The sequence below is a fragment of the Physella acuta genome, unplaced genomic scaffold (genome assembly GCF_028476545.2).
Source record: "Physella acuta isolate Inbredline_101_S28 unplaced genomic scaffold, ASM2847654v3 ptg000203l, whole genome shotgun sequence".
Classification (NCBI taxonomy): Eukaryota; Metazoa; Mollusca; class Gastropoda; family Physidae; genus Physella; species Physella acuta.
Window position 1 is genome coordinate 174191 of NW_026731722.1, and position 25783 is coordinate 199973.

General features: G+C 39.2%; 1 protein-coding gene across 7 annotated transcripts in view; it reads left to right on the forward strand.

The window, feature by feature from the left end:
- Positions 1-25783, forward strand: part of LOC131937198 (RIMS-binding protein 2-like) — a 205907-nt gene that overhangs the window by 155721 nt on the left and 24403 nt on the right. For all 7 annotated transcript variants that reach the window (XM_059294418.1, XM_059294421.1, XM_059294423.1 and 4 more), the window contains one exon: positions 24440-24562. In XM_059294418.1, the coding sequence (XP_059150401.1) occupies positions 24440-24562 (123 nt within the window). The remainder of the gene's footprint in view (positions 1-24439; positions 24563-25783) is intronic.

Below are 25783 nucleotides of genomic sequence, written 5' to 3' on the forward strand. Positions count from 1 at the left end.
ATTGTTGGAGTCACGACTTCAACCATACAGAGTCTTGTGGAGTCAGTAATATATGGACTTGGAGTCATGGCGAATTTACATTCATATGGCGTCATATCAGTAAAATATGGACTACGGAGTGACGGCGATCTTTTATACGTGGTTTTCATAGCAGTAAAATTTGGACCCAGCTATCAGTTAAAATAAATCATTAACTGTTAATTGTTATGGGACATACCTGCATCGCTTGAAGTACATTCGAATGGTTTCATGATTTGCTAGAAAGCGCCGTTTAGCCCGCGTCATACCCCCCCCCCCCCCCTTCCCCTTTCACTCAACATCCCGACTAACGACTCCGACTTTGACATCAAATTTTGAATACCCGTTTCATGTAGAGGCAGTGGGGGATGGCCAAGCCTTGTAGCTGGACCCAAGTCCGACTAAGGCGCAATCACACAAAAAAACATAACTTTTCCCAATCGTTCCCCCCCCCCCCCCCATAACGATGAAAATAACGCTCATCGTGTATGAGATGTTTTGAATATAAAACGCTCAGAGCTGAGATAGCAATCTGGAGAGAGAGATAAAATGTAATTGGTGCTCTCTCATTATCTTCAAAAACAAAACAAGCACGAACAATTTTTTTTTTGGGAAAGTTTTAATACTTTATTACAGTTTATGAATATTAATGGCATGGAATCTAATTAGCGATTGCCTAATTAGAAGATGGTCATTAAAGTTTAAAAGCTTCAGATGGGCAGTTCAAGGTGATGATGGTCGTTTTTTTGGATTGTAAGATAATCAATGGTGTTAGATAACTAACACTATGTTTTATTACTAATTGTATAAAGCTCACTGCAGCTACCATTTGTAAAACAAGCCGAGTCGTAGACTTTTGTAAACGTTTGTCGGTGTACGGCTATTACGTGACAACCACCCAGGGAGAGGGGACGACTGGCATTGGTCTACTCATACTGTATCAGAATCTGTGTGACTCTTTTGTCAGACGATGTTTAGGTGTTTACCTCTATCCGATACATTTGCTTGATAGTTTACATACTGAACCTGTCGAAAATAGGACGATACGATGTGTGTAGTCAACGTGTGTATGTTTCTCTATGTGTTTGTGTGTGTCTTTGCTGTCTGAGCATGGAGTTTATATAATTTTTTTTTATCGGTTGTTGTAAAAAAATGTCTGTAGGACAATACAGTTTGGTCGCGATTTTTCTTTTTCCTATTGGCTAACACTGCTAGATCTGGGTTAGGGTAAGTCTAGCGCGAAGGGCGTGCCCATGGTTATAGTGGCGATCTGGGTTAGTGATTGGTTAGCTTTACAATGTTCCTTAAAGGTTTAACTGCTGCATCTTTTGTTCGTTTTAGCTGGGAACAGAAAGGGGAGGGGGGGGGGTGATATAATAACACAGTAGACACGCTCTTGAATAATAACGGCTTACGGTTAGGGTTTACTTGTAGTTTAGTGTCTAGTTGTTGATATTCTCACCAGCTATCTAGCCAAAATCCGGTGTAGAGAAGTCTGCTACCCTGAACTGTAAACCCGCAGGCACCGAAAAATTGGGAGTTATCGGAAAACGAAACTCGGCTCAAGGGAGACAATAGAGAGAATTGATACATAACATGGCGGCTGTGAATGGTTACTTTATCGTCGGCGTTGTTCGCGGTGATTGTTAATTAAACAGAAAACAAACACTAAAACACAGCCGCCATTGTGTTTTTTAACAAAGGGATGTCACTCCTGTCCTCTCAAAGGGAATTAGTTCTAGTGAGGAGGGTAAGGGTGGGAGGGTGAGGGGGTGGTGGGGGATAGCTGCCCTAGACATTTTTCTCATTATACTGATCATCAGAGCGTAAACAATCCAGGCAAGATAACCTCCCCCTTGAACACGGCTTCCGATCTTAGACTTGTGTTTTATTCCGTCTATTCCAGAAACAATGGAGGATCTACACGGTCAATTCAACATCCAGATTAATAACACATGTCTATGTCAGTTGGCATGATCGATATGATCTAATCGATGATTACGATACTTTAACTTTAAATCTGAACATAACCTTTACTCTAGTGATCATGACGAAACTGTAACCATAACCGCCTAGACGTTGATTTTGAGGATTAGTAGATTCGCCAAGTGCTAAACATCGACTTACGGTTTCAGTGGTAAAAAAAAAAGTTAAAACTAATCAAAATATTAGTTTTATTACACGCTCAATGAGCAAGTTAATTAGCCTCTAATTAACTTCATGCATGATTTACTAATTGTGTTTTTATTGGGTTAAACGGGGGTGTAAGAAACAGATTTAAGATCTCGGGAAGACACTACTTGATGACGGCGGCCTAAGCTCATCAGATTCTCAGCTCTACTTCAGAACATTCATTATACATCATCTTAATGGGTTAGTTTAAAAAAAGTTAATTAAACACACCTAACCTATTTTAACATTTTTTTTTTTAAACGCAAGTCTTTAAATTTTAAAGTATTTAACCCCTAATTAGCCACCCTTGTAATTAGCGGTCTTAACTATTCGTGATCGCGACTACTTTAAAATGCGGCGTTCGGTTTTTTTTTGGTAACTGGCTATGGCTGCGTGTAGACTTCGCCCCTCCACAGACAGTAAGAAATAGAAAAAGAAAATACCGTGTATTCCAAAAGTGCCCAGAATTGGCAACTTTAGAAGAAAAAAGCAGAACCAAAAACAATTTTCGGATCTCTATTTTTGGTTCGCCTCGCCTCTTTTTAACACAACTTAAGCTGTTGTTTCCCGATTCGTTCATGTCAAAGGTTAACTCAGTATTTCTGAATGTACTGCAGCTTCTACATTTTCCAAAAATATAAACGTTTAAAATAGCGCCTCTAGTCCGTGGCGAGATCAAAGTGGGGGCCAAAGTTATACTGATTAGTCTGTAAGAGTAAGAAATAAAGTCCATCACCTGTCAGTGTCTATGGCAATTTAAAGATAACTGGGCCATCAAATCAAATAATACTACCTGATATGGCAATTTAAAGATGAACTGGGCCATCAAATCAAATAATACTACCTGATATGGCAATTTAAAGATGAACTGGGCCATCAAATCAAATAATACTACCTGATATGGCAATTTAAAGATAACTGGGCCATCAAATCAAATAATACTACCTGATATGGCAATTTAAAGATGAACTGGGCCATCTGGCTAATCAAGTAATACTACCCGGTCTGTAAAACCCGAAACCCAAAGATATGTCAAATTCATTTTCACGTTGGATTGGGACAAAAGATTACAGCTTACACGTTGTCATGTCAAAGATCATTAGAGATTACATCTATTCTAACGGCGAGCGAACAGTAACCATTTATATAGTTATTGGATTCTTAGTTTCACTCTGTGTGTGTGTGTGTGTGTTTGTGTGTGTGTGTTTGGTTGTGTGTGTGTGTGTGTGTCTATGCGTGTGTTGGGGGCGGAACGGAAAGGGGAGAGGAAGAAAAAATAAATATTGTTGTCTGTTTATTGTATCCCTTTGACAAAATTTGTTTCCGTGATGTTTTATGTTGCTTATACCAAGTTTTTAATTACCTGGCTTAGTTTTACTCGCCTGGTTTCGAACTCATGACACCAACATAAGCTGTGCCACTGTTAATGGTTAGTTGCTGTGTCTATCGTTTTGATGGCTAAAAATATTTCCAAAAAGGTTTTGGCACTGATAGAGTAGGAATATTTATAAAGCCAATAATGAAAATTTAATTATATTTTAGTGACGACGAAATATCCTTTTAACACAGTTGAATACAATTTTCACCGTATTTTATTTTTTTCCTTTCGAGATTTCTAATTAAGCCCTCGTTAATTGAACACTCGTGCACAATTAATTACAATCTCTGGTGTCTAAATCCCGGATAATACTGCTATAAAAGATGGCTGTCTGATTTCCTTGTAAACCAAGGGACGTAATGTATCTGTGTCAGCACCCGTCTGGACGGAGTAGCTTCCCCTCCTGGCTTCCTCGTCCCTAGTGGCGACAACCAACGCTCCCAACCCGCAGTCAGCTTTAATTTGGTTCTGCCATTAGAAATACCCACACTTTGGGGAGTTGGGTTTGCCTTTACAAGCGATTGCTAAATACACGATATTTTTTTTTAAAAACGTCATTTGAATTTTTTTTTCTCTTTTGATTTAATAGGTTAAGTTTTAATTTTAATGAGAGTGACTCGGAGAAAGGATTTTTAGAATTAGTATTGAAAATTTTGTCTTCGTTATACGTGGGAACTGTATTGTTTAAATGTTAGTTGTAATTTAATGATTTGTTAATTTAATACAGAATATTTATTTATTTATTTAATTTATGTATAAAAACATATTTTAACTTATTAAAGATTTAACCACTGTCAGTATGAGCGATTTTATTTATATCTCTAACATTGCCAGCATACATAGAGTTGGCGTTTATAATAATGGCGCTTTGCCTTCTTTTTAGCCTAGTTCGATTAACACTTCAGAGATACATTTATTAGGGCTCTCGGGTGGAGGTGAAGGTGGGGATGGGGGTATGGGTGGGTTAACCCTATATTGCACGCTTTTTTAATTATTAAAATACACATTTGCCTGATGTCGTTTATAGACTACCCCACGCAAATCATGAAATAAAATTTAAAAAATACGCTGTTATAAATGATTTAACGGTTGACTCCCCTTGTCTTTGATGGCAGCCGTAGTTAGGCCACAAATAACCGGCATCGTTCTTTTTTGCCCTCGCTTTTGTCACAGACATCTCTACCGAGGCTTAGACGAGGGTCTACGGATACCTATTTTCGGCACTTCTACACGTATTTTTGTACCATCCGATACCATTATCGTAGTTTACTCCCCCCCTCCCCTCCCCCCCCCCCCCTACCAGTGATTCTATTTTCGCAGTGACCGGACCAAAGTCATCCCCGACTCCCCATCTATCTATCGAGTCACGTGGAGTCACGTCCACTGCATCACGTTGCGTGATCCCGCGCCGTACAGGAGACAGGGAAGGGACTGTTTGAGTTGGAATGGATTTTTATCATTAACGATTGTCACCACCAGATGGGTGAAATTTTTTTTTGCCCGACTTTCGACATCGTCATGGGCGGCACTGATGTTTTATTTCACAAGGGGTGCTGGTGAAATTTTTTTTTGCCCGACTTTCGACAGCGTCATGGGCGGAACTGATGTTTTATTTCACAAGCGGCGAGAACTCTGTCTTATTGCTATCGTTTCTCGCGTAGTTGTCGTTATGTAAATGTACGCTTTCTATGAATTACGCACGCAGCACATATGGGGTGTATTTACAGGACAGGATTTAGACTTGGTAAGACCCATGCCATTTTCGATACCGGGCCCCTTATAAGTTCATATATAATAGTCTAAAAATTTGCATGAAAAAAAAATATAAATATTTTTAAAAGAATAGGTGACAAAATGCCCTCCATGGTTTACAAAAAAAAAAAAAAAAAACTTATGGGAGAGTGTAAGATATAGCTTGTTTAGCTTATACGTAAATCTGGCACTGTATGTAGCACATAACAGTTCTCAACATTTAGGTGTCAACTATATGTTCTCCATATGGGTGTATACTCAAAATATGAATGTTGTATTACATGAGGGTGGAACGGCGTGGTCAAGTGATAGAGAAGACAAGTACTAAACCAGAAGTCTTGGGTACGGTTCCCTGGTGTGTGTTTCTAGAATATCCCTGGATCACCGTAGTTCTGATGTGTTTAAGACGGGTCAGGAAAGCGACTGGGCAGAAAGATGACCTGACTTTCCCTTCGTTTGTCCAGGTTAAGTAAACGAACTCTATCTGCCCTTATGTGCTGTATAGTATGAAAAGGTGAGCAACCATACAACAATCGCTCGTCTTGTGTTGTCCACCCGCGTCTACACTCGTATAAGGCCCACATTCGATCGCCCAAAGCGCTGGAACAAATCACCCACCCCCGCTAATGACGACACCGAAATGACGTCACCAACTGACGTAAGCATGCTGATTTATCTCTGGCTTCTGCTAAACCAGTTTATGACGTCATTAGCCGGAGACTGACAGTTTGGTCTAACGAACCCTGCCTGGGGCGTACCCCTGCTGTATGATTTATCTTGGGTTATCGCCCCTCACTGTGTAGCTCTTCACGTTTTTAGTCTACTCGCTGCGATAAATTCGTTCAGTAACAACAAAACCATTTTTTTTTTAAATTTTTTTTTTGGTTTAAAACTCCTAGTCTCAATTACAGTGCTTTACAAAAGTGTACTATACATCATCCACGTAAAAAATTTAATTTGAAAATATAATTAATATTTGTTAATCGGTAATTTCGAAATCATGCAGCCCAATATTCATCTGTCACAATATAGTCACATTTAATTCTAGAATATTCTATAAAATTGATCTAGCTGTCATCTATATCAGCCGCGTCATTAAAATTGGGTTTATCGGTTATAAAACTTGAAACAATATTCACTTGTAAAATAATTTTTTCCCCCCTTTTTAAATAATTTAGTGACAGTCCTGATTGATGCTGAAGCTGGTGTTAACAAATAAATCTAGGGTGGTATGAATCTGGGAAAAAAATATTTTTAAAAAGTTACATCCTCTACTCCTCCGTCCCCTTTTGTCAATGAGAAACTGAGATAGCCAGCTCTTACCTTATGACTTTGTCACTAGTTTAGTAAAAGAATTTTATATATATATATATATATATATATATATATATATATATATATATATATATATATACGTATATATATATATATATATATATATATATATATATATATATATATATATATATATATATATATGTATATATATATATGTATATATATATATATGTATATATATATATATGTATACATATATATATATATATATATATGTATATATATATATATATATATGTATATATATATATATATACATATATATATATATATATATATATATATATATACATATATATATGTATATATATATATATATACATATATATATATACATATATATATATATATATATACATATATATATATACATATATATATATATATATGTATATATATATATATACATATATATATATACATATATATATGTATATATATATATGTATATATATATATATATATATATATATATATATATATATATATATACATATATATATATGTATATATATATATATATGTATATATATATATATATATATATATATATACATATACATATGTATATATATATACATATGTATATATATATATATACATATATATACATATATATATATATATATATATACATATATAAAGATATACATATATATATATATATATATATATATATATATATATATATATATATATATATATATATATATATATATATATATATATATATATATATATATATACATATATATATATATATACATATATATATATACATATATTTGTGTGTATGTATGAATGTATGCATATATCATAAACAGGACCATACAACAAATGTAACATTGATGCAAGATTTGTCTTGTGTAACAACTCAACGTGTAGCAATTCGGCCCACAATTTTCAGTGTAATTGCCCGGTAATATCCCCTTATAAATGTGGTTGTTTCCCTTTGTTTAAAAATCTAAATCAATCACTGTACGTTGAGATGGAGGGCTTTGTATGGCCACAGAAACTCTAACCGGCAGATATTTTTTGTCATGGAAGAAAATTATTTTTTTAAAAAATTGTTTGACAGAAAACGCCCCAGGGGTGGTCTAAATTACTCGAATGAGATTTGAAAACGGCAAATAAAAAACACCACCTTCAGGGTGTGTCAATTACGTATCAGGTGAGGGGGGGGGGCACGGTCATTTATTTATTGTTTTTTTTTTTTTAAAATGTTTTTGTAGACAAATGTAACTCACGCGTATAACGGTTAGGGCATGTTTTCTGACACATAACGCCGATGTGAATCAGCTGTGAGGCGACGATTAAAGTAATTTTGTTAGCAAATAAACTTTCTGGTAAAGTTTTATTATGTCTAGGACAATAGGTTTAGGTAACCTCTGTAGATAGTTGTATCGCTGGGCATTTATAAACAGTTGTTGTATATCTGGGTATTTATAGACAGTTGTTGTATATCTGGGCATCTGTAGACAGTTTTTTGTTGTTATGTAGCTGGTATTTTATATACAGCTGTTGTATATAATCGGTTAAATAACTAAACACATATTTGTTTTTCATTCTTTAGTTAGACAGTAATAAGCTTAACACGCTAATGTTTTAAATTTATTACTGGACATTGAGTGACTGCATCTTAGCAGCAATTTTTGTTTGTTTAGAAACAGCAGTTTTCTTTTTAGTTGGATGGAAAATTAGGCACGATCCATTCTTAGAGGGTTTTTTTTTTTTTTTTAAAGAAAGCAACAGCTGACCTTTATAAACTGAGTCTCCCCGAAAAGCCCAGATAATGTCCACCCAGACTGTGTCCTGTCCTGCAAAAATTTATCTGGCCTCTCGCCCACACAACTCCCCCCCCCCCCCCCACTCACCTCGACCCCCGCATGCGCGTGTTTGGACGGCTGTGTTTGTCTGTGTAGTCCCAGCCATTGTCTACGTCCATGTACTCACGAGCCAGCCCCACCTTCGCGAGCCGTCGCTCGAGTGCTCAACATAAACAATTGTTCTGGGGGGAAAAAAAAGTCACTCGGGATTTGATTAATTAATTACCGTGTATAAGATGAAGCTTAGTGTTAAAAAATCGATAGTTTCAAGGTGGTGTTCCAGACATTGATTTCATGGATTGGATCATTTCTTGTGTGCTGGTGCTTCAGTGTGCTGTGTTAGCTTTTGACACATTGGAGACTTGGGTGTGAAAACGTGCTAGTGGTGACACGTTAGTGGTGACACGTTAGTGGTGACACGTTAGTGGTGACACGTTAGTGGTGACAGGTTAGTGGTGATACGCTAGTGGTGACACATTAGTGGTGACACGTTAGTGGTGACACGCATGGTGACCACGTTATGCAAGGGTTGATTGTCGTGCCGTTGTGCTACAAATTATTATCTATATGGCGTTCACCTGAGCATAATTAGCTTGATTAGTTAATTGTTGAAAGCTGTGATTAGGTGTGCATGCGTCGCGCTTTGAACTCACCTGTAGTCGTTTGTAATTATCGCTGACGGCGTATGTAATTAGCAATGATTAGCTGCAGTTGTAAATGGTCAGCTCGCAGGTAGAGCTTGTAATAAGGTAAGCTTGGTGATTGCAGGTGTATTACACGTCATCGTTCATGGCACGTAACGTCACTGGACTGTCCCCATTTTCTATACATCCACCAAATGGTCTACACAACCACCCAATCTTCCAAATATCCACCCAATCTACCATCCACCAAATCTACCATCCACCCAATCTTCCAAATATCCACCCACCCAATCTTACATCCACCCAATCTTCCATCCACCCAATCTTCCATCCACCCAATTATCCATCCACCCAATCTTCCAAAAATCCACCCAATCTTCCATCAACCCAATCTTCCAAATATCCACCCAATCTTCCAAATATCCACCCAATCTTCCAAATATCCAGCCAATCTTCCAAATATCCACCCAATCTTCCATCCACCTAATCTTCCATCCACCCAATTTTCCAAATATCCACCCAATTTTCCAAATATCCACCCAAATCTTCCAAATATCCACCCAATTTTCCAACTATCCACCCAATCTTCCATCCACCCAATCTTCCATCCACCCAATCTTCCATCCACCCAATCTTCCATCCACCCAATCTTCCAAATATCCACCCAGTCTGCCACCTATCCACCCAATCTTCAATACAACCACCCAATCCCCCACACATCCACCCAATCCTCCACACAACCACCTGGTGACTGAATCTCCCTTATCTCAGCACAGCTTGTCCCAGAGAGAGACAGACAACAGTTTTCCATTTACCCCCCCCCCCCCCTCCCCATCCCTTCCTCCCTAAATAGAACGTGTGGTTTGATTCGATATGTCATGTCTCATATGGACATAACATCGGCCGTGCGTTGCTTCACGTGTCACACACAGTTTCATTGTCACATAATTGACCACTTTAGAAATGCGCACGTGTTATCAGTTGCACTGTACCAGGTTTACGCAGCTGTAAGTCAGTATGTGTGTCCCCAGCTGTGGCCAGTCTGTGTGTCCCCAGCTGTGGTCAGTATGTGTGTCCCCAGCTGTGGTCAGTATGTGTGTCCCCAGCTGTAGTGTGTCCCCAGCTGTAGTCAGTATGTGTGTCCCCAGCTGTGGTCAGTTAGTATGTCCCCAACTGTAGTCAATATATGTGTACCCAGCTGTGGTCAGTATGTGTGTCCCCAGCTGTAGTCAGTATGTGTGTCCCCAGCTGTGGTCAGTATGTGTGTCCCCAGCTGTGGTCAGTATGTGTGTCCCCAGCTGTAGTCAGTATGTGTGTCCCCAGCTGTAGTGTGTCCCCAGCTGTGGCCAGTCTGTGTGTCCCCAGCTGTAGTGTGTCCCCAGCTGTGGTCAGTATGTGTGTCCCCAGCTGTAGTGTGTCCCCAGCTGTGGTCAGTATGTGTGTCCCCAGCTGTGGTCAGTATGTGTGTCCCCAGCTGTAGTGTGTCCCCAGCTGTGGTCAGTATGTGTGTCCCCAGCTGTGGTCAGTATGTGTGTCCCCAGCTGTGGTCAGTATGTGTGTCCCCAGCTGTAGTGTGTCCCCAGCTGTGGTCAGTATGTGTGTCCCCAGCTGTGGTCAGTATGTGTGTCCCCAGCTGTAGTGTGTCCCCAGCTGTGGTCAGTATGTGTGTCCCCAGCTGTGGTCAGTATGTGTGTCCCCAGCTGTAGTGTGTCCCCAGCTGTGGTCCGTATGTGTGTCCCCAGCTGTGGTCAGTATGTGTGTCCCCAGCTGTGGTCAGTATGTGTGTCCCCAGCTGTGGTCAGTATGTGTGTCCCCAGCTGTAGTGTGTCCCCAGCTGTGGTCCGTATGTGTGTCCCCAGCTGTGGTCAGTATGTGTGTCCCCAGCTGTGGTCCGTATGTGTGTCCCCAGCTGTAGTCAGTATGTGTGTCCCCAGCTGTAGTCAGTATGTGTGTCCCCAGCTGTGGTCAGTATGTGTGTCCCCAGCTGTGGTCAGTATGTGTGTCCCCAGCTGTGGTCAGTATGTGTGTCCCCAGCTGTGGTCAGTATGTGTGTCCCCAGCTGTGGTCAGTATGTGTGTCCCCAGCTGTGGTCAGTATGTGTGTCCCCAGCTGTAGTCAGTTTGTGTGTCCCCAGCTGTGGTCAGTATGTGTGTCCCCAGCTGTGGTCAGTATGTGTGTCCCCAGCTGTGGTCAGTATGTGTGTCCCCAGCTGTAGTCAGTATGTGTGTCCCCAGCTGTGGTCAGTCCGTCAATCATTATCTAGTGAATCATTTATTTTTTCAAGATTTGTATGTCGTTAGAGCTGTGATATTTATTTCTTTTTTATTTTCTCTACTTGTATTTTTTGGTTTTAAACATCCGTTACTTTCGGATGATCTGACACCGGTTATTTGGGTGCAGTAATTTGCCATCAACTCTACTGTAACTCTACATTGGAACGCTAACTCTAACTTGCTTGCATCTTCTCGGAAGACGCTCTGTCATCTATAGAAGACCACGCCCATCCTAAACATCCATTCCGGGGTTAGCCGATTCCTTAAACCACGTACACAAATCAGAAAGATGATTCACACCCAATCTCCACTCCGATCCATCCTACACTCCCCACACACCATATGTGTGTGACATATTTCGTCTCCCACACACTCAGACCCACAATACACCACACACACCACCAACCCCCACACCTATTGTCTGTGTCACATCTACGATGTACTTCTTGCTGTTTATCCTCGCTGTCCCCCCCCCCCCCCCCCAATTAGTCTCCTACCCACCCCTACCCACCAGCGAGTTTTTTTGCCTCCAAAAATAACTCTAGCAGATGATTGGTCGCCATGACGTGAAGTCTAATATTTAGCATACAACGTCAAACAAAACGTCCAAGATAAAGCCTCTAAATAGAACTCTCCGGTCAAGAAGATAACAACTCTAATACCCTTGATAGTTAGCCGCCGGCTTTTCATAGAAACACTATGGGATTTTTATTAAGATAGGGATTAAAGTGTTTAATAATATTCTTTCATCGCCGCTTTTTATTGATAACATAAATTTACATTAGCGATGGACATTCGGGTTATTTATAAATGTTTTATTTCGGTTGCATCAAAAAGAAAAACAACCGGAAATGGCACCGGCAGCCAGACACGGCTATCTCTGTCCGGCGCAGCTTTATTTAACAGCTCATCTTCCGGCTTGACTTATCAGGTGACACGGCCGTCCATCATACAGTTTAGCGCCCCAGGTAACTCGGCCGTCCATCTTGCAGCCGTCCACCATACATTGACTTGATGTAGGGCTGGAAACACGATGCCGCTCCAGCGCTCGCCACAGCCTCGTTAGTCGCGTGCAGCCTCGACACGTGTGTGCCGCGGGATATGACATGCTTTTAGCTTATGCATCTTCGCTGGCCGCTGACGTCATCTGACCTAATGAACTAGCCGCTTGTCACGCACGTTGCCTGGACACTGTTCCATGCAGTTAAGTCAAGTCACAATGACTGATGTTAAGTCACAATGACTGATGTACGGTCCACAAAGTTGTGTAAATATTTAACAGGCGAGGTCAGAAACGAATAACAAAATGGCATAAAAGCATTGATCCCTCCCCCCCCCCCTCTCTCTCTCTCTTCCCTCTCAAGAGATGCTTAAAAAAATTGACCACATCCATTACAGTGGGCCACATACTTCATTGGGCTACACACTTCATTGCGCCACACGCTTAAGTGGACCACATACTTAAGTGGACCACATACTTCAGTGGACCACACACTTAAGTGGACCACATACTTCAGTGGACCACACACTTAAGTGGACCACATACTTCAGTGGACCACACACTTTCTAACCAGACAATATCAGTAAAACACATTAGTGGCTTGACCACATCCACTCCACAGACATCTAAGCTGTTAAGGTTTTTGCCATCAGCCTACAGTGGGGGCATCACGCAAGGATATCGTAAATACATTTAGGTTGGTCGGTGTCTGTAGACTAGGTACATTAGTGATGTCTCACTGACTGATGCAGGCGCTCTATTAGGTATACATACACATACATATAAATACCTCTTTATAAATGTATACGTGCACACATATTTACATATATACACATTCATACATATATACAACGTATAAATAAAAATATTTGTAATTGGCTGGTAACCTCGTTGTATGGAACACAGGAACCTGAATGATAGAAACCTGACACGCGAGATAATTATTTTCTTATTGTGTATGGAATGCCTTCTCAGATTCCGTTTCATCTCCTAATTGGCTGTCGTCAAAATACAATTCACACGAGAGAAAAAAAATCGAAATTAACTTTGTGTCACAAAAAAAAAAAAAAAATAAATAAAAAAAAAAGATTATTAGACCGACGTTATATGTGATGTTGAAATTAAACTTTTTGATCAGCAAATATTCAAACAGCGTTCATTGAAACTTTTACGTTTTTTTTAGTAACTACGTTTATACCAATGGAATCTAAATTTTATAAAAATATTCTTTTTCCTATGGTTGTTCACTAAGAGTCGGTCAGGAAGGGATTTATAATTATCTGTTTGATGCTTAATATGTTTATCAGAATATCTTCAGTATTAATTTAGATGAAAACTTTAATTAGTTTATCCATGTTCTATTCAGCAAGTCTAGCTGGTTTTATTCTCGCGGTTTTTTGCTGTTGGTTTGATGCTAATTACTGCCCTTTAGACGTAATTATCTACCTTTACCTCGAATGCTGTTATTTTACTATGGCGACCGCGCTTTATGTTCTGTTTTCTGTTGGTGGGTTGTACACTTTACAGTCGCGATAATTTGCTGATTTTCTCCCGTAATTTTATATGATATTTGCTGCGTTATCTGTCCCCCTCTTCTCTTGGTACACCGTATAGGCGCGTTAATTTAATATTTTATTACCGCCCTTTGCCTTATTCATACGCTTTGATTTAATTACATTCCGTTCACACTGTGTACAGCTGCTAATTTTCTGTTGGTGGTCGCCCTTTAGAGTGTTGAAACGCGTCGATATGATTACCTCCATCCCCTTCCCCCAACCCTTTACATGGTAGAAACCGTAATGTCATTTCGTGGTAAAACTCTCATTTTATCTAGATTTGTCGTCGTTTACTTATTATACACTAGTCGATATATACCTCATAAACAGGTAGTAATTTTGTCTTTATTTTCGCTTTTTACATTATATAAAATTATTAATTTGCGTCGATTAGATTATCCCCCTCTCGTCGCTTACATGAACTAATTTTCTCTTGACAGCCGCCCCTTACCTTGTATACAGCTGTATGTAGATTAGATTATCTCCCTTACATAGAATACATGGGCCAATTTTTACATCGATAGCCGCCCCTTACCTTGTATAAAGCTGTAGGTAGTGTTGCGTCGATTAGATTATCTCCCCTACATAGAATACATGTGCCAATTTTCACCTCGATAGACGCCCCTTACCTTGTATAAAGCTGTTAATTCGCCGCTGGTGATCGCCCTTTACATTGTCGCAGCGCGTTAACTTGATGCCGGTAGCACGTCACCACGAGAACCCGAACACGGCTCCAGCGGCGTCCAGCACTCGAGCCGGCTCGGTACCGTCTCATTACGCCACCACAGCAGAATGGGGTGAATGAGTTGAAGTGTGAACACATCAATAGTTACCTCGCTTGATTCCTTATGCACTATTCGATATTATCTCCCCGCTCGCGAGTTAAGGAACTGTACCTCAAGAGCTAAACTGATCCAAAACACGGGTGTTTATTTGAACAGCTGGATCACTTTGGATTAGTCACATGCCTTTGAATACACCTAAATTTGCTTTATCTAGCGATAGCACTACTTGCAGTGTTTGGAAAACGAAGTTGATTTTAAAATAGCTGGCGGTCGGCTTGCACGACTGCAGTTGGTCTGTGTCGTACCTTCTGTGTTATGACTTGATAGGATTTCCGGTACCGTTTCTTGTGTCAGACCTTATCGCAGTTGTGGATTCCGTCTTGTTTTTAAAAACTGTGTTCATTACCACGAATTCGATGACGTCATTGTTGTGATTTTGTTTTTTTTTCTTCTCTCGCACGTATAACAGTTTATGGATTACGAGTAGTTTAAGGTGTGTAGTGTGGTTTGGTGTAGTTTAGAAAGACAGCGTGTTTGAAACCAGCTGTTCCCTGATGTGTAATGGCAGGAGTTACCACGTGATCGAAGCTCTGGAACAAAGTTGTAATGACTGTAGGAGGGCAGTAGAGCAGTATGTTCGTGACGGGGTTTATTTGAAAGCTGTGCTGCATGTCTAGTGTAGTGAGGTGGCTGATGGGTTCGATTTGGTGGCCATGATTAGTGATCAAATGGTTTTGATAACCGTGGTAGTGTAGTGGTTAGGGTTGGACTAGCGTGTTTACTGTAGCGATGGTTAAGGATAGAATGGTTTGTGAACAGTATTGATGGTTAGGGTTAGGAAAGAGAGTTAACTGCACCGATAGTTTGGGTTAGATTGGCTTGTTAACTTTTGATGATTAGGGTTAGATTGGCTTGTTAACTGTATAGTTAAGGTTAGAATGGCTTTTTAATAGTGTTAATAGTTAGGGTTAGAATAGAGTGTTAACTGTATAGTTAGGGTTAGATTGGCTTGTTATCTGTATAGTTAGGGTTAGAATGGCTTGTTAATAGTGTTAATGGCTAGGGTTAGAATAGGGTGTTAACTGTATAGTTAGGGTTACAATGGCTTGTTAACTGTATATTTAGGGTTAGATTAGGGTGTTAACTGCATCGATGGTCATGGTTAGATTGGCTTAACTGTATAGTTAGGGTTAGAATAAGGTGTTAACTGTGCCCATGGTGCTGTAGTTAGGGTTAGTGTTACATTCAAGTGTCACATTTTGTGCTAATGGTCAAAGTTCAAACCTCCATTATTTCTGAACAAAGAGGAACGTTGTTGTACGTCGGTTACCATGACAACGAGTGGCGTTATATACATTTTTTTTTCTGTTTGTGTTCAGCTTAAACAGATTATAGATTTTTCCCCCTCTCTCAACATTTTAGCTTGAAACTGTACCACCCCTCTTGATTTTTTTGCCTTTTGTCTGTTGCCGTGACTGATCTGATGAAGGCCTGATGCCGAAACATCTTGGGGTATCATCTTGGCTGTAAGATGCTCATTACACTGATGATGTGGCTTAATATTAGACCGAGTCTACTGTGTATGGTTTTATTATTGTAAAAAATGTGTCTGACCCGTCTGTTCTCTGACTACTGTTTGACATAGGATGTCTACCTACTGTTACAGTTTGACAAGCAAACAAGATACCACCCACTTCCCCCCCCCCCTCTGGGTACCCTGCTGCGAACCGGCACGTCATGTCGATGTTGACATTTCTTGTGTGTATGACAGGCGACTCGCCGGCGTGTGTAGCCTCATTGACACGTGTGTGTCAGTCACCGATCTGGGTGTGTGGAGAACTTAATGACTGCGGTGTTGACATGACTTTTAAACGGACTTTATGACTGATACACATCTATCTAAACTGACTTTATGACTGATTCAAATCTATCTAAAACTAACTTTATGACTGATACAAATCTATCTAAAACTGACTTTATGAATGATACACATCTATCTAAAACTGACTTTATGAATGATACACATCTATCTAAAACTGACTTTATTACTGATACATCAATTCTACAAAGTCAACCCTACCCGCGTCGCCGCCGTAAATGTATTACGTAACTTCTCAACCCTCAGCTGACCTGTAACTGCATTCCCCCCCCCCCCCCCCCCCAGCTCAGCACAGACTATGATTGCACAACCCCTTACTACTTCAATACTTAATGAAAGATTAATTTAGTAGCCTTTCTACAGTCTACCTAAAATATCAGATAGTTCGAGTAGATTTCCTGTCATGTTTATCTAGCTGAAAACTCGACCAGTTTGTAAATTCATTCTTGGAGTCAGCTTCTGGTGCTGACGCAATGACTCACTAACTCAGGATCCTCCAACTTTAAAGAACTGGTTTATATTTTTTGTTGTCAAAGTTTCCTCTATAAATAAATCTCCCTTATTTTCCCACGACTTTCATTATTTTACCCTGGACATCTCAAGGCCTAAAGGTAACCCGAACACATAATCCTAAGGTGTTGAACGAAGTTGTCGTTCTTTGCCGGGTAATAAATTGTTCGACAGGTTGTAGACGCTGAATTGTGATAAATCAGGGAAACATGTTTTTATTGATGCGTTTCAAATGTATAATTAAAATAAACGGAAAAAGCAGTTTAATCTTGTCCAAATGTGGATAATTTATTTCTATATTTTATGTTATTTTATCACCGATATAACCTGACTTAGTTCCATGTTCTAACACTTGTTTGGTCGGCTTGATGAGATTTTTTTTTATTAGTCTCAGCTTTCTTCTGCCGTCATTTTATACGCCGATAACCGTCATTTTATTTTTTTATCGGACAGCCGGCTATTTCTATTAGTTTTCTAATTTGCCATCTTTGCTCGAGGGAGGCAATCCATGCTCACAAATCGTGCGGCACCAAGCACCGAGTTATGTGTCGTGGATAGACCAAATGGTGTTAGATAACTCGGTGAGATCGTCTCCCCTGAGTAGAATTATGTCTTGAAGTTGAACAACAGTACATCGTATTCTAGCCTCACCAGTATTAAGTGACATCAGCTTCTTCTATAACAAGACAGCACAGAGTTTTATCCGACCTGCCGTCTAATTTAAACAAAATATACTAAGAGTTTCTTGTTACGATGTATCTAAATACAACTTAAGTACTATTACCTTAATTAAAAAAACAGGTTAATTAATTTTATTCGCCCTGGGATAAGCAGCAAATTTTTCTGAACGCCCTAGGGATGAAATGTTATTGTAGTAATTAGGTCTGAATAAACCACGTGACATTTTTAGACTTAGATTATAATTATTAACAAACAAGAGTGCAAATTAGTAACATAAATTTTCCTCCCAACCCCCCTCCAGCAGTTTTGTAATACAATACAAGTTGGAGAGGTAAATTGCATTTTTAAGGATGGGGGAGGGGGGCGGAAGGGAAGAGGAGATTCAGCCATAGTGGGAATTAAAATAATTAAATATTCTACCTGATTACTACAAGAAGGGGGTAACTTTGGAAAATACAAGGGAGGCTATTCTTAATTAAATATGACTTTAAGCCAACTGTTAGTGATTTTATAACTATGTTTACAGTTGAGACATAGATCGGTTTGAATTAATTTGATAATGTCATAAAGTACTTATGCGGGGTAAGGACGACTGACATCAGATTTCAATATGGAGCGGATAAAATTAATTCCGTGATTTTATGCACCCCTCTCCCACCATCACATGCCTTATCTGAGTACCAAGTTCTGTCCACACAACTGTAATGAGCAGTAGGCTGTGTTTCTATATGTATGACAATTAAAGTACTCGGCGATGCGTACATGCCATCCATGTACTATCTGAGCACTGTACAGACAGTTAAGTACTGAGTACATCCTAGAGTACGCTGAGACCTGAATACGATGTACATTTATTCTATTGATGTACAACTATTGTGTACATGTTCATTCCCACGTCCTGAATTGTTTTAACAAACCCAAGTGTTGTTTCGAAAAAACTATTTTTAGCAACAAAAACACCGTGATTGAACACATTGGTTTGTAAATACCGTAAGACTGTCATAGTTGTTAGATTAGTAAATACTGTCAGCTTATTAGTGCTTTTAAGGTGCTGTTACGCTGTCATTTCTAGCTCTTGCTGTCGTTTCTCCTGCTGTCAATTCTTCCCCCTGCTGTCAGTTCTTCCTCCTGCTGTCAGCGCCTACTTGCTGTCCGACGACTGCCATTGCTGTCCTGCTGTAACGACGCCCCCCCCCCCCCCTGCTGGACCCGACTGGTAATTCCCCGCCACCATTAGATCGATGTATGCCGTGAATTATTCAAGCAAACCGCCGTCCTTTTTTATTCCCTAACTGACTGTTGTGTTCAAGTTTCTACAAACTTTAAATAGCATTTCGTTACTGGATTTCATGTTACACCGTGCGTTGTTTCCAAAAGCCTAGTGTGGGATATATAGCCGCTTAGTTGGGACACAATTTTCGAAACTTTACCACCAGCTTCCCTGCACTCAAATATAAGCTAATTACAGCGGAGTTTACATATTGTTTAGTGCGTTTGTCAATAACCCAATCGATGCTTCTTCTGTGGTCAATTGTTAATTTCAGGTGCAAGTGAGGATTTTATTAGTTGGATATTTGTGTCTTTGCAAGGGTAATGTTGTATCAACTAGCAATCGTGTCTTTGCTAGAGTAATGTATCAACCATTAATTAGCGTCTTTGCTAGGGTAATGTTGTATCAACCAGCAATCACGTCTTTGCTAGATTATGTTGTACCAGCTATTTATCAGCATCTTTCTGTTGTATCAACTACCGATCAATCTCAGTTGATGTAAATTGTTAGATCACGGCATTCTGTGTTGATTTGTCGTTGGTTTGATCTAATTTGTGGTGGATAGGAGCTAATGTAGTGGGCCTATGGTGTAATGTAGGACAGCTCTGAGCTAATGTAGGTACTGTATCGCATCTCTGAGCCAAAATGGGCTTGCTCTGGGCTGTAGTAGGGCAGCTCTGAGCTAATATACGCTAACTGTGAGCTACTGTCGAACAGCTCTGGGTAATGTATCACAGCTCTGAGCTAATGTAGGACATCTCAGAGCTAATTTAGGACAGCTCTGAGCTAATGTAAGACAGCTCTAATCCATCCTTTCATCTTCAAACCCCAACAGCCAACATTTCTCTGCCATTACATGGCCTAGCACAATCAATTATGGCACCAACCTGTAGGCTATACAATTTTAAACGCTAAAATACGAGAAGCCAATCATTTAACTCCATGGTGCTACTGGTAGCGATCTATAAATTGACCTGAAATATTTATTCCATAAACTGACTGTGTTTTAAAACATTTAAACTAGATTTTTGAGATACGCGACAAGCTTTCTAACTCTAACCAGTTTTTAAAGTTATTTTATGTAGCTAGTAAATTCGATCTAGGTAAATTCTGTCTAGACGTTGATTAAAAACAATTTTGCCTTTTTTTTCGCCTCACAATGCAGCCTGTTTTGAAATTCATTCCATATTAATGTATTCAGCGAAAAGGCAGACATATGTTTTTCTCCTCCATGATAAACTGCGCCAATCTGCAATTTGATTTAGTGGGTAGACACAATCTGGCCAGATAAATGCAAGTGTGGCCAAATATTGAATTTAATTTTAAATTGAAATTTTGTTTAAAATATGTAATTTAATTTATTGACATAAATTTCAGCGGACGAAATGTCAGTTAAGTTCTCGTGTTTCAACCCGGTATATTTTTTACCTTGTGTGTTTCGCCTATAGGTTTTTGCCTAGTTTGTGTGTAGGTTTGTCTACCTGCTTGATTTGGCAGGTGTTTGTGGGGCTAAAGCTGGATTACCGTATCCTGTGGCAGGTATCCGGCAGCTTCTCATTACATTAACGGGTATCACGTGATGTCCGGATATAACCCACCCCACATCTCTAGTAATCTGACACAGGGTTGTCAGTACTTAGTTCCCCATGTTTACATTTTTTGTCCTACATTTGACTTGCATTATGCGATTAGTTTTGGCTTAAGTTTTTGGTAAAGTTAATTAATAAACGGAGTGAGTATGTTTATGGGTATCAAATGTTTATCCTCTATTGAGTGTACTGCAAAAAGAGTTCTAAAGTGTTTTCGCTGGTTGGGTTTCAGATTCTTAAGTGTTTTAGCTGGTTAGGTTTCAGATTAGGTCTTACCAACTTGCGGAACTTTTGTTTCATGTTGGGTTTACAAGACAAATCAAGTCTTTTAGTTTTTGTTATTTTATTACGTCTTTAGCACAAAAATGGAGTCTTTGTTTCTGTTAGATGTTTAGAACATGATCTGGTCTCTGGGTTTATGTTAGGTTAGAAAGATCTTGGGTCTACAGTTCTGCTGTTGTTCTTTTATTTAACGAAACTCTACTTCATCTGCCGACACTATTAACTGTCTACTACATTACACTAATGACTTACTTGTTTATCCCCCCACCCCCTATCCCACTGCACCAATGTTACCTATTGGGTTAGTTTCGAAACTGAAGCAATATTTGTAATGAAATGAGAATATTAAGAAATTAACTATTTTCGTAATTTAGTTCAGAAAATAACACCTAATCCCGTCTTAGATATACGTACTCCATAACGTCTAACTAATCTATCCTAATGCCGTCTAAACACTAGTTGCATCGCCCAACTACTCACAGTTGACAACATAAGTTAAACCATGCCTTCGTGTCAGCTTAGAACCATTTTTCTGTTGCCTCTACTTACCTGTCGATGCACCTGACGTGTAGGACTTTCATCAGTGTTTAGGTTTAAAGGTATCAAGATGCCGGCAGGAAACTGTTCACAATGTTGTCGTGGAAGTGTTACGCAATGTCCATCATTTGACGTATTAGTTGTCATGGAGCTGTGCACAGTTCGTTTATAAGACAGTAGACATTGTAAACATTCAGATCATGTTCACGCGAAAGATGTGTTTGGATGTTGATTAAGTGAATTGACCGCGGGCCTTCTAATGTTGTACCGCCAAGTGGTCCACGGGCCAAATTTGGTGGGCTACTGTTGAGATTTTGGTGGGCCACTGTTGAGTTTTGGTGGGCCACTGCTAAGGTTTTGGTGGGCCGACGTGTTTTAGTATTCTGCCAATGGATAACGTCGCCTAAACATGGGGACCTGTTGTTCCAAGCCCAAGTATCACCGACGTCTGAAAAACGTTGGCATCAAATATCAGCAACCGGAAGTGGCCTATCACAAAGTGCCGGAGGTAAGTTGTTTCAGGGCCTGGGTGGGGAGTTACTGGGTACCCGTTTCTTTAACATGATCTGGGCTGGTGACTTGATTGGTGGGTTACTAGGTACCCGTTTCTAAAACAGGACACCTACCACCATAAATCTATCTCCCATCAAACATATACCCCATCTCCCATCAAACAGATACCCCATCTCCCAACAGATACTCCATCTCCCATCAGATACCCCATCTCCCATCAGGTACCCCATCTCCCATCAGATACCCCATCTCCCATAAGATACTCCATCTCATCAATCAGATACCCCATCTCCCATCAGATACCTGATATACAGTCACATCAACAGCCCATCAACCATCACCACATCAACCATCGCAACCAACTAATCAGCCACTTTACCTGTACGCTTCATTAGCGACAAATAATGAATAAAAGAGAAGCAAATCGATTTTTTTGGTCTTCTGTGTCACCTTGACCTACTGGCCGACCGCTGAGCGTGACACGTCATCCATTGCCCGTGCTGGGGGTAGGGGGGGGGGGGGTGACAGGTGTAAAACGAGCTGAGGTTGAGCAAGAAGATTGTTGTCTGTCTGTTGTACTGGTGTTTAGTTACTCAGCCGTCTGGTCAGCAAAGTTTTGTAATGCTTGTTTTGTCCACATCACTAGCTAATTGAATTTGACTTTAGTGTTCAGGTCTGGTCAGCAAAGTTGTGTAATGCTTGTTTTGTCAACATCACTAGCTAATTCAATTTGACTTTAGTGTCCAGGTCTGGTCAGCAAAGTTGTGTAATGCTTGTTTTGTCCACTTCATTAGCTAATTGAATTTTACGTTTGTGTTCAGGTCTAGTCAGCAAAGTTGTGTAATGTTGTTTTGTCAACATCACTAGCTAATTGAATTTGACTTTAGTGTTCAGGTCTAGTCAGCAAAGTTGTGTAATGCTTGTTTTGTCCACTTCATTAGCTAATTGAATTTTACGTTTGTGTTCAGGTCTGGTCAGCAAAGTTGTGTAATGTTGTTTTGTCAACATCACTAGCTAATTGAATTTGACTTTAGTGTTCAGGTCTAGTCAGCAAAGTTGTGTAATGCTTGTTTTGTCCACTTCATTAGCTAATTGAATTTTACGTTTGTGTTCAGGTCTAGTCAGCAAAGTTGTGTAATGTTGTTTTGTCCACTTCATTAGCTAATTGAATTTTACGTTTGTGTTCAGGTCTAGTCAGCAAAGTTGTGTAATGTTGTTTTGTCAACATCACTAGCTAATTCAATTTGACTTTAGTGTTCAGGTCTAGTCAGCAAAGTTGTGTAATGCTTGTTTTGTCCACTTCATTAGCTAATTGAATTTGACGTTTGTGTTAAGGTCTAGTCAGCAAAGTTGTGTAATGTTGTTTTGTCAACATCACTAGCTAATTGAATTTGACGTTTGTGTTCAGGTCTAGTCAGCTACGTTGTGTAATGTTGTTTTGTCAACATCACTAGCTAATTCAATTTGACTTTAGTGTCCAGGTCTAGTCAGCAAAGTTGTGTAATGTTGTTTTGTCCACATCACTAGCTAATTGAATTTGACTTTAGTGTTCAGGTCTAGTCAGCAAAGTTGTGTAATGCTTGTTTTGTCCACATCACTAGCTAATTGAATTGGACGTTTGTGTTCAGGTCTAGTCAGCAAAGTTGTGTAATGTTGTTTTGTCCACATCACTAGCTAATTGAATTTGACTTTAGTGTCCAGGTCTAGTCAGCAAAGTTGTGTAATGCTTGTTTTGTCCACATCACTAGCTAATTGAATTTTACGTTTGTGTTCAGGTCTAGTCAGCAAAGTTGTGTAATGTTGTTTTGTCCACATCACTAGCTAATTGAATTTGACTCAATAAAATTCGCCAGAAGAGTTATGTAGATCACTAAGAGATCACAGCATTACAAGTGTTATTTTAACCTCAATAAAAATATTCCAGTTTGTTACTTCCCCTCGTCATTGAGAATAAAACAATAAAGACTGCCTTAATTAGGCCTTAACTACCTTAAGTTAATTTATCATTGACTTACACACATTTTAGATCTATCTTACTTTTCAAACTATCTTTTCAACTCTCTCCAAAACAAAAGAACGCCTGTGTGTTGAACAAGTTCATCATCTAGTTGTCTTGGTCCTTTTGTCACCATCTTTTCTTTTGTTGTTTTTGACCAAATACACACTTCATCTCATATTCTCTTGTCATTATACAAATGAACAAACATATACAGGATTAGAAATAATGACATACATACTTATACATTTTTTCACATAAAACTACAAGGTAAAGAAACCTATAGGATGACACTCCATTTCCATTTTGTAGATTTACACACAATTGTAAAGAGAACCAGTTCCATGTTATACATTTACACACAATTGTAAAGAGAACCAAACTAAACCACCACCAAACTGTTGAAGATTCTCTATGTTTGTTCCTTCATTCATTCACAGATCACAGAAGAATGTAACACTCTGAAGCTCTCCTTGGCCACTGCACAAAAGGAAAGAGAAGCTGCCCATGAGGAGGTTCAGCACCTCAACTTGAGGGTTCACAGCCTCGAGAACCTTGTCAGGGTAGGATAACTCTGTCATACACTATGTGTTCATGAATCAAGTCAGGGTGAGATAACTCTGTCATACACTATGTGTTCATGAATCAAGTCAGGGTAGGATAACTCTGTCATACACTATGTGTTCATGAATCAAGTCAGGGTGAGATAACTGTCATACACTATGTGTTAATTAATCAAGTCAGGGTGAGATAACTCTGTCATACACTATGTGTTCATGAATCAAGTCAGGGTAGGATAACTCTGTCATACACTATGTGTTAATGAAGTCAGGGTGAGATAACTCTGTCATACACTATGTGTTAATGAATCAAGTCATGGTAGGATAACTCTGTCATACACTATGTGTTCATGAATTAAGGCAGGGTAAGATAACTCTGTCATACACTATGTGTTAATGAATTAAGTCAGGGTGAGATAACTCTGTCATACACTATGTGTTAATTAATCAAGTCAGGGTGAGATAACTCTGTCATACACAATGTGTTAATGAATTAAGTTAGGGTAGGATAACTCTGTCATACACTATGTGTTAATGAATCAAGTCAGGGTAGGATAACTCTGTCATACACTATGTGTTAATGAATCAAGTCAGGGTAGGATAACTCTGTCATACACAATGTGTTAATGAATCAAGTCAGGGTAGGATAACTCTGTCATACACTATGTGTTAATGAATTAAGTTAGTTTAAGATAACTCTGTCATACACTATGTGTTCATGAATCAAGTCAGGGTAGGATAACTCTGTCATACACTATGTGTTAATTAATCAAGTCAGGGTAGGATAACTCTGTCATACACTATGTGTTCATGAATCAAGTCAGGGTAGGATAACTCTGTCATACACTATGTGTTCATGAATTAAGTCAGGGTAGGATAACTCTGTCATACACTATGTGTTAATGAATTAAGTCAGGGTAGGATAACTCTGTCATACACTATGTGTTAATGAATCAAGTCAGGGTAGGATAACTCTGTCATACACTATGTGTTAATGAATTAAGTCAGGGTAGGATAACTCTGTCATACACTATGTGTTAATGAATTAAGCCAGGGTAGGATAACTCTGTCATACACTATGTGTTAACATAATTTTTATTTCTAAATTGCTGTTTCCAAGTAAATACACCTAACGTGAAACTGGATTTATAAAAACACACCCCCCCCCACACACACACCTAGTAATTATAAAAACAATAAAAGAAACCATTAAATGTTATTTCT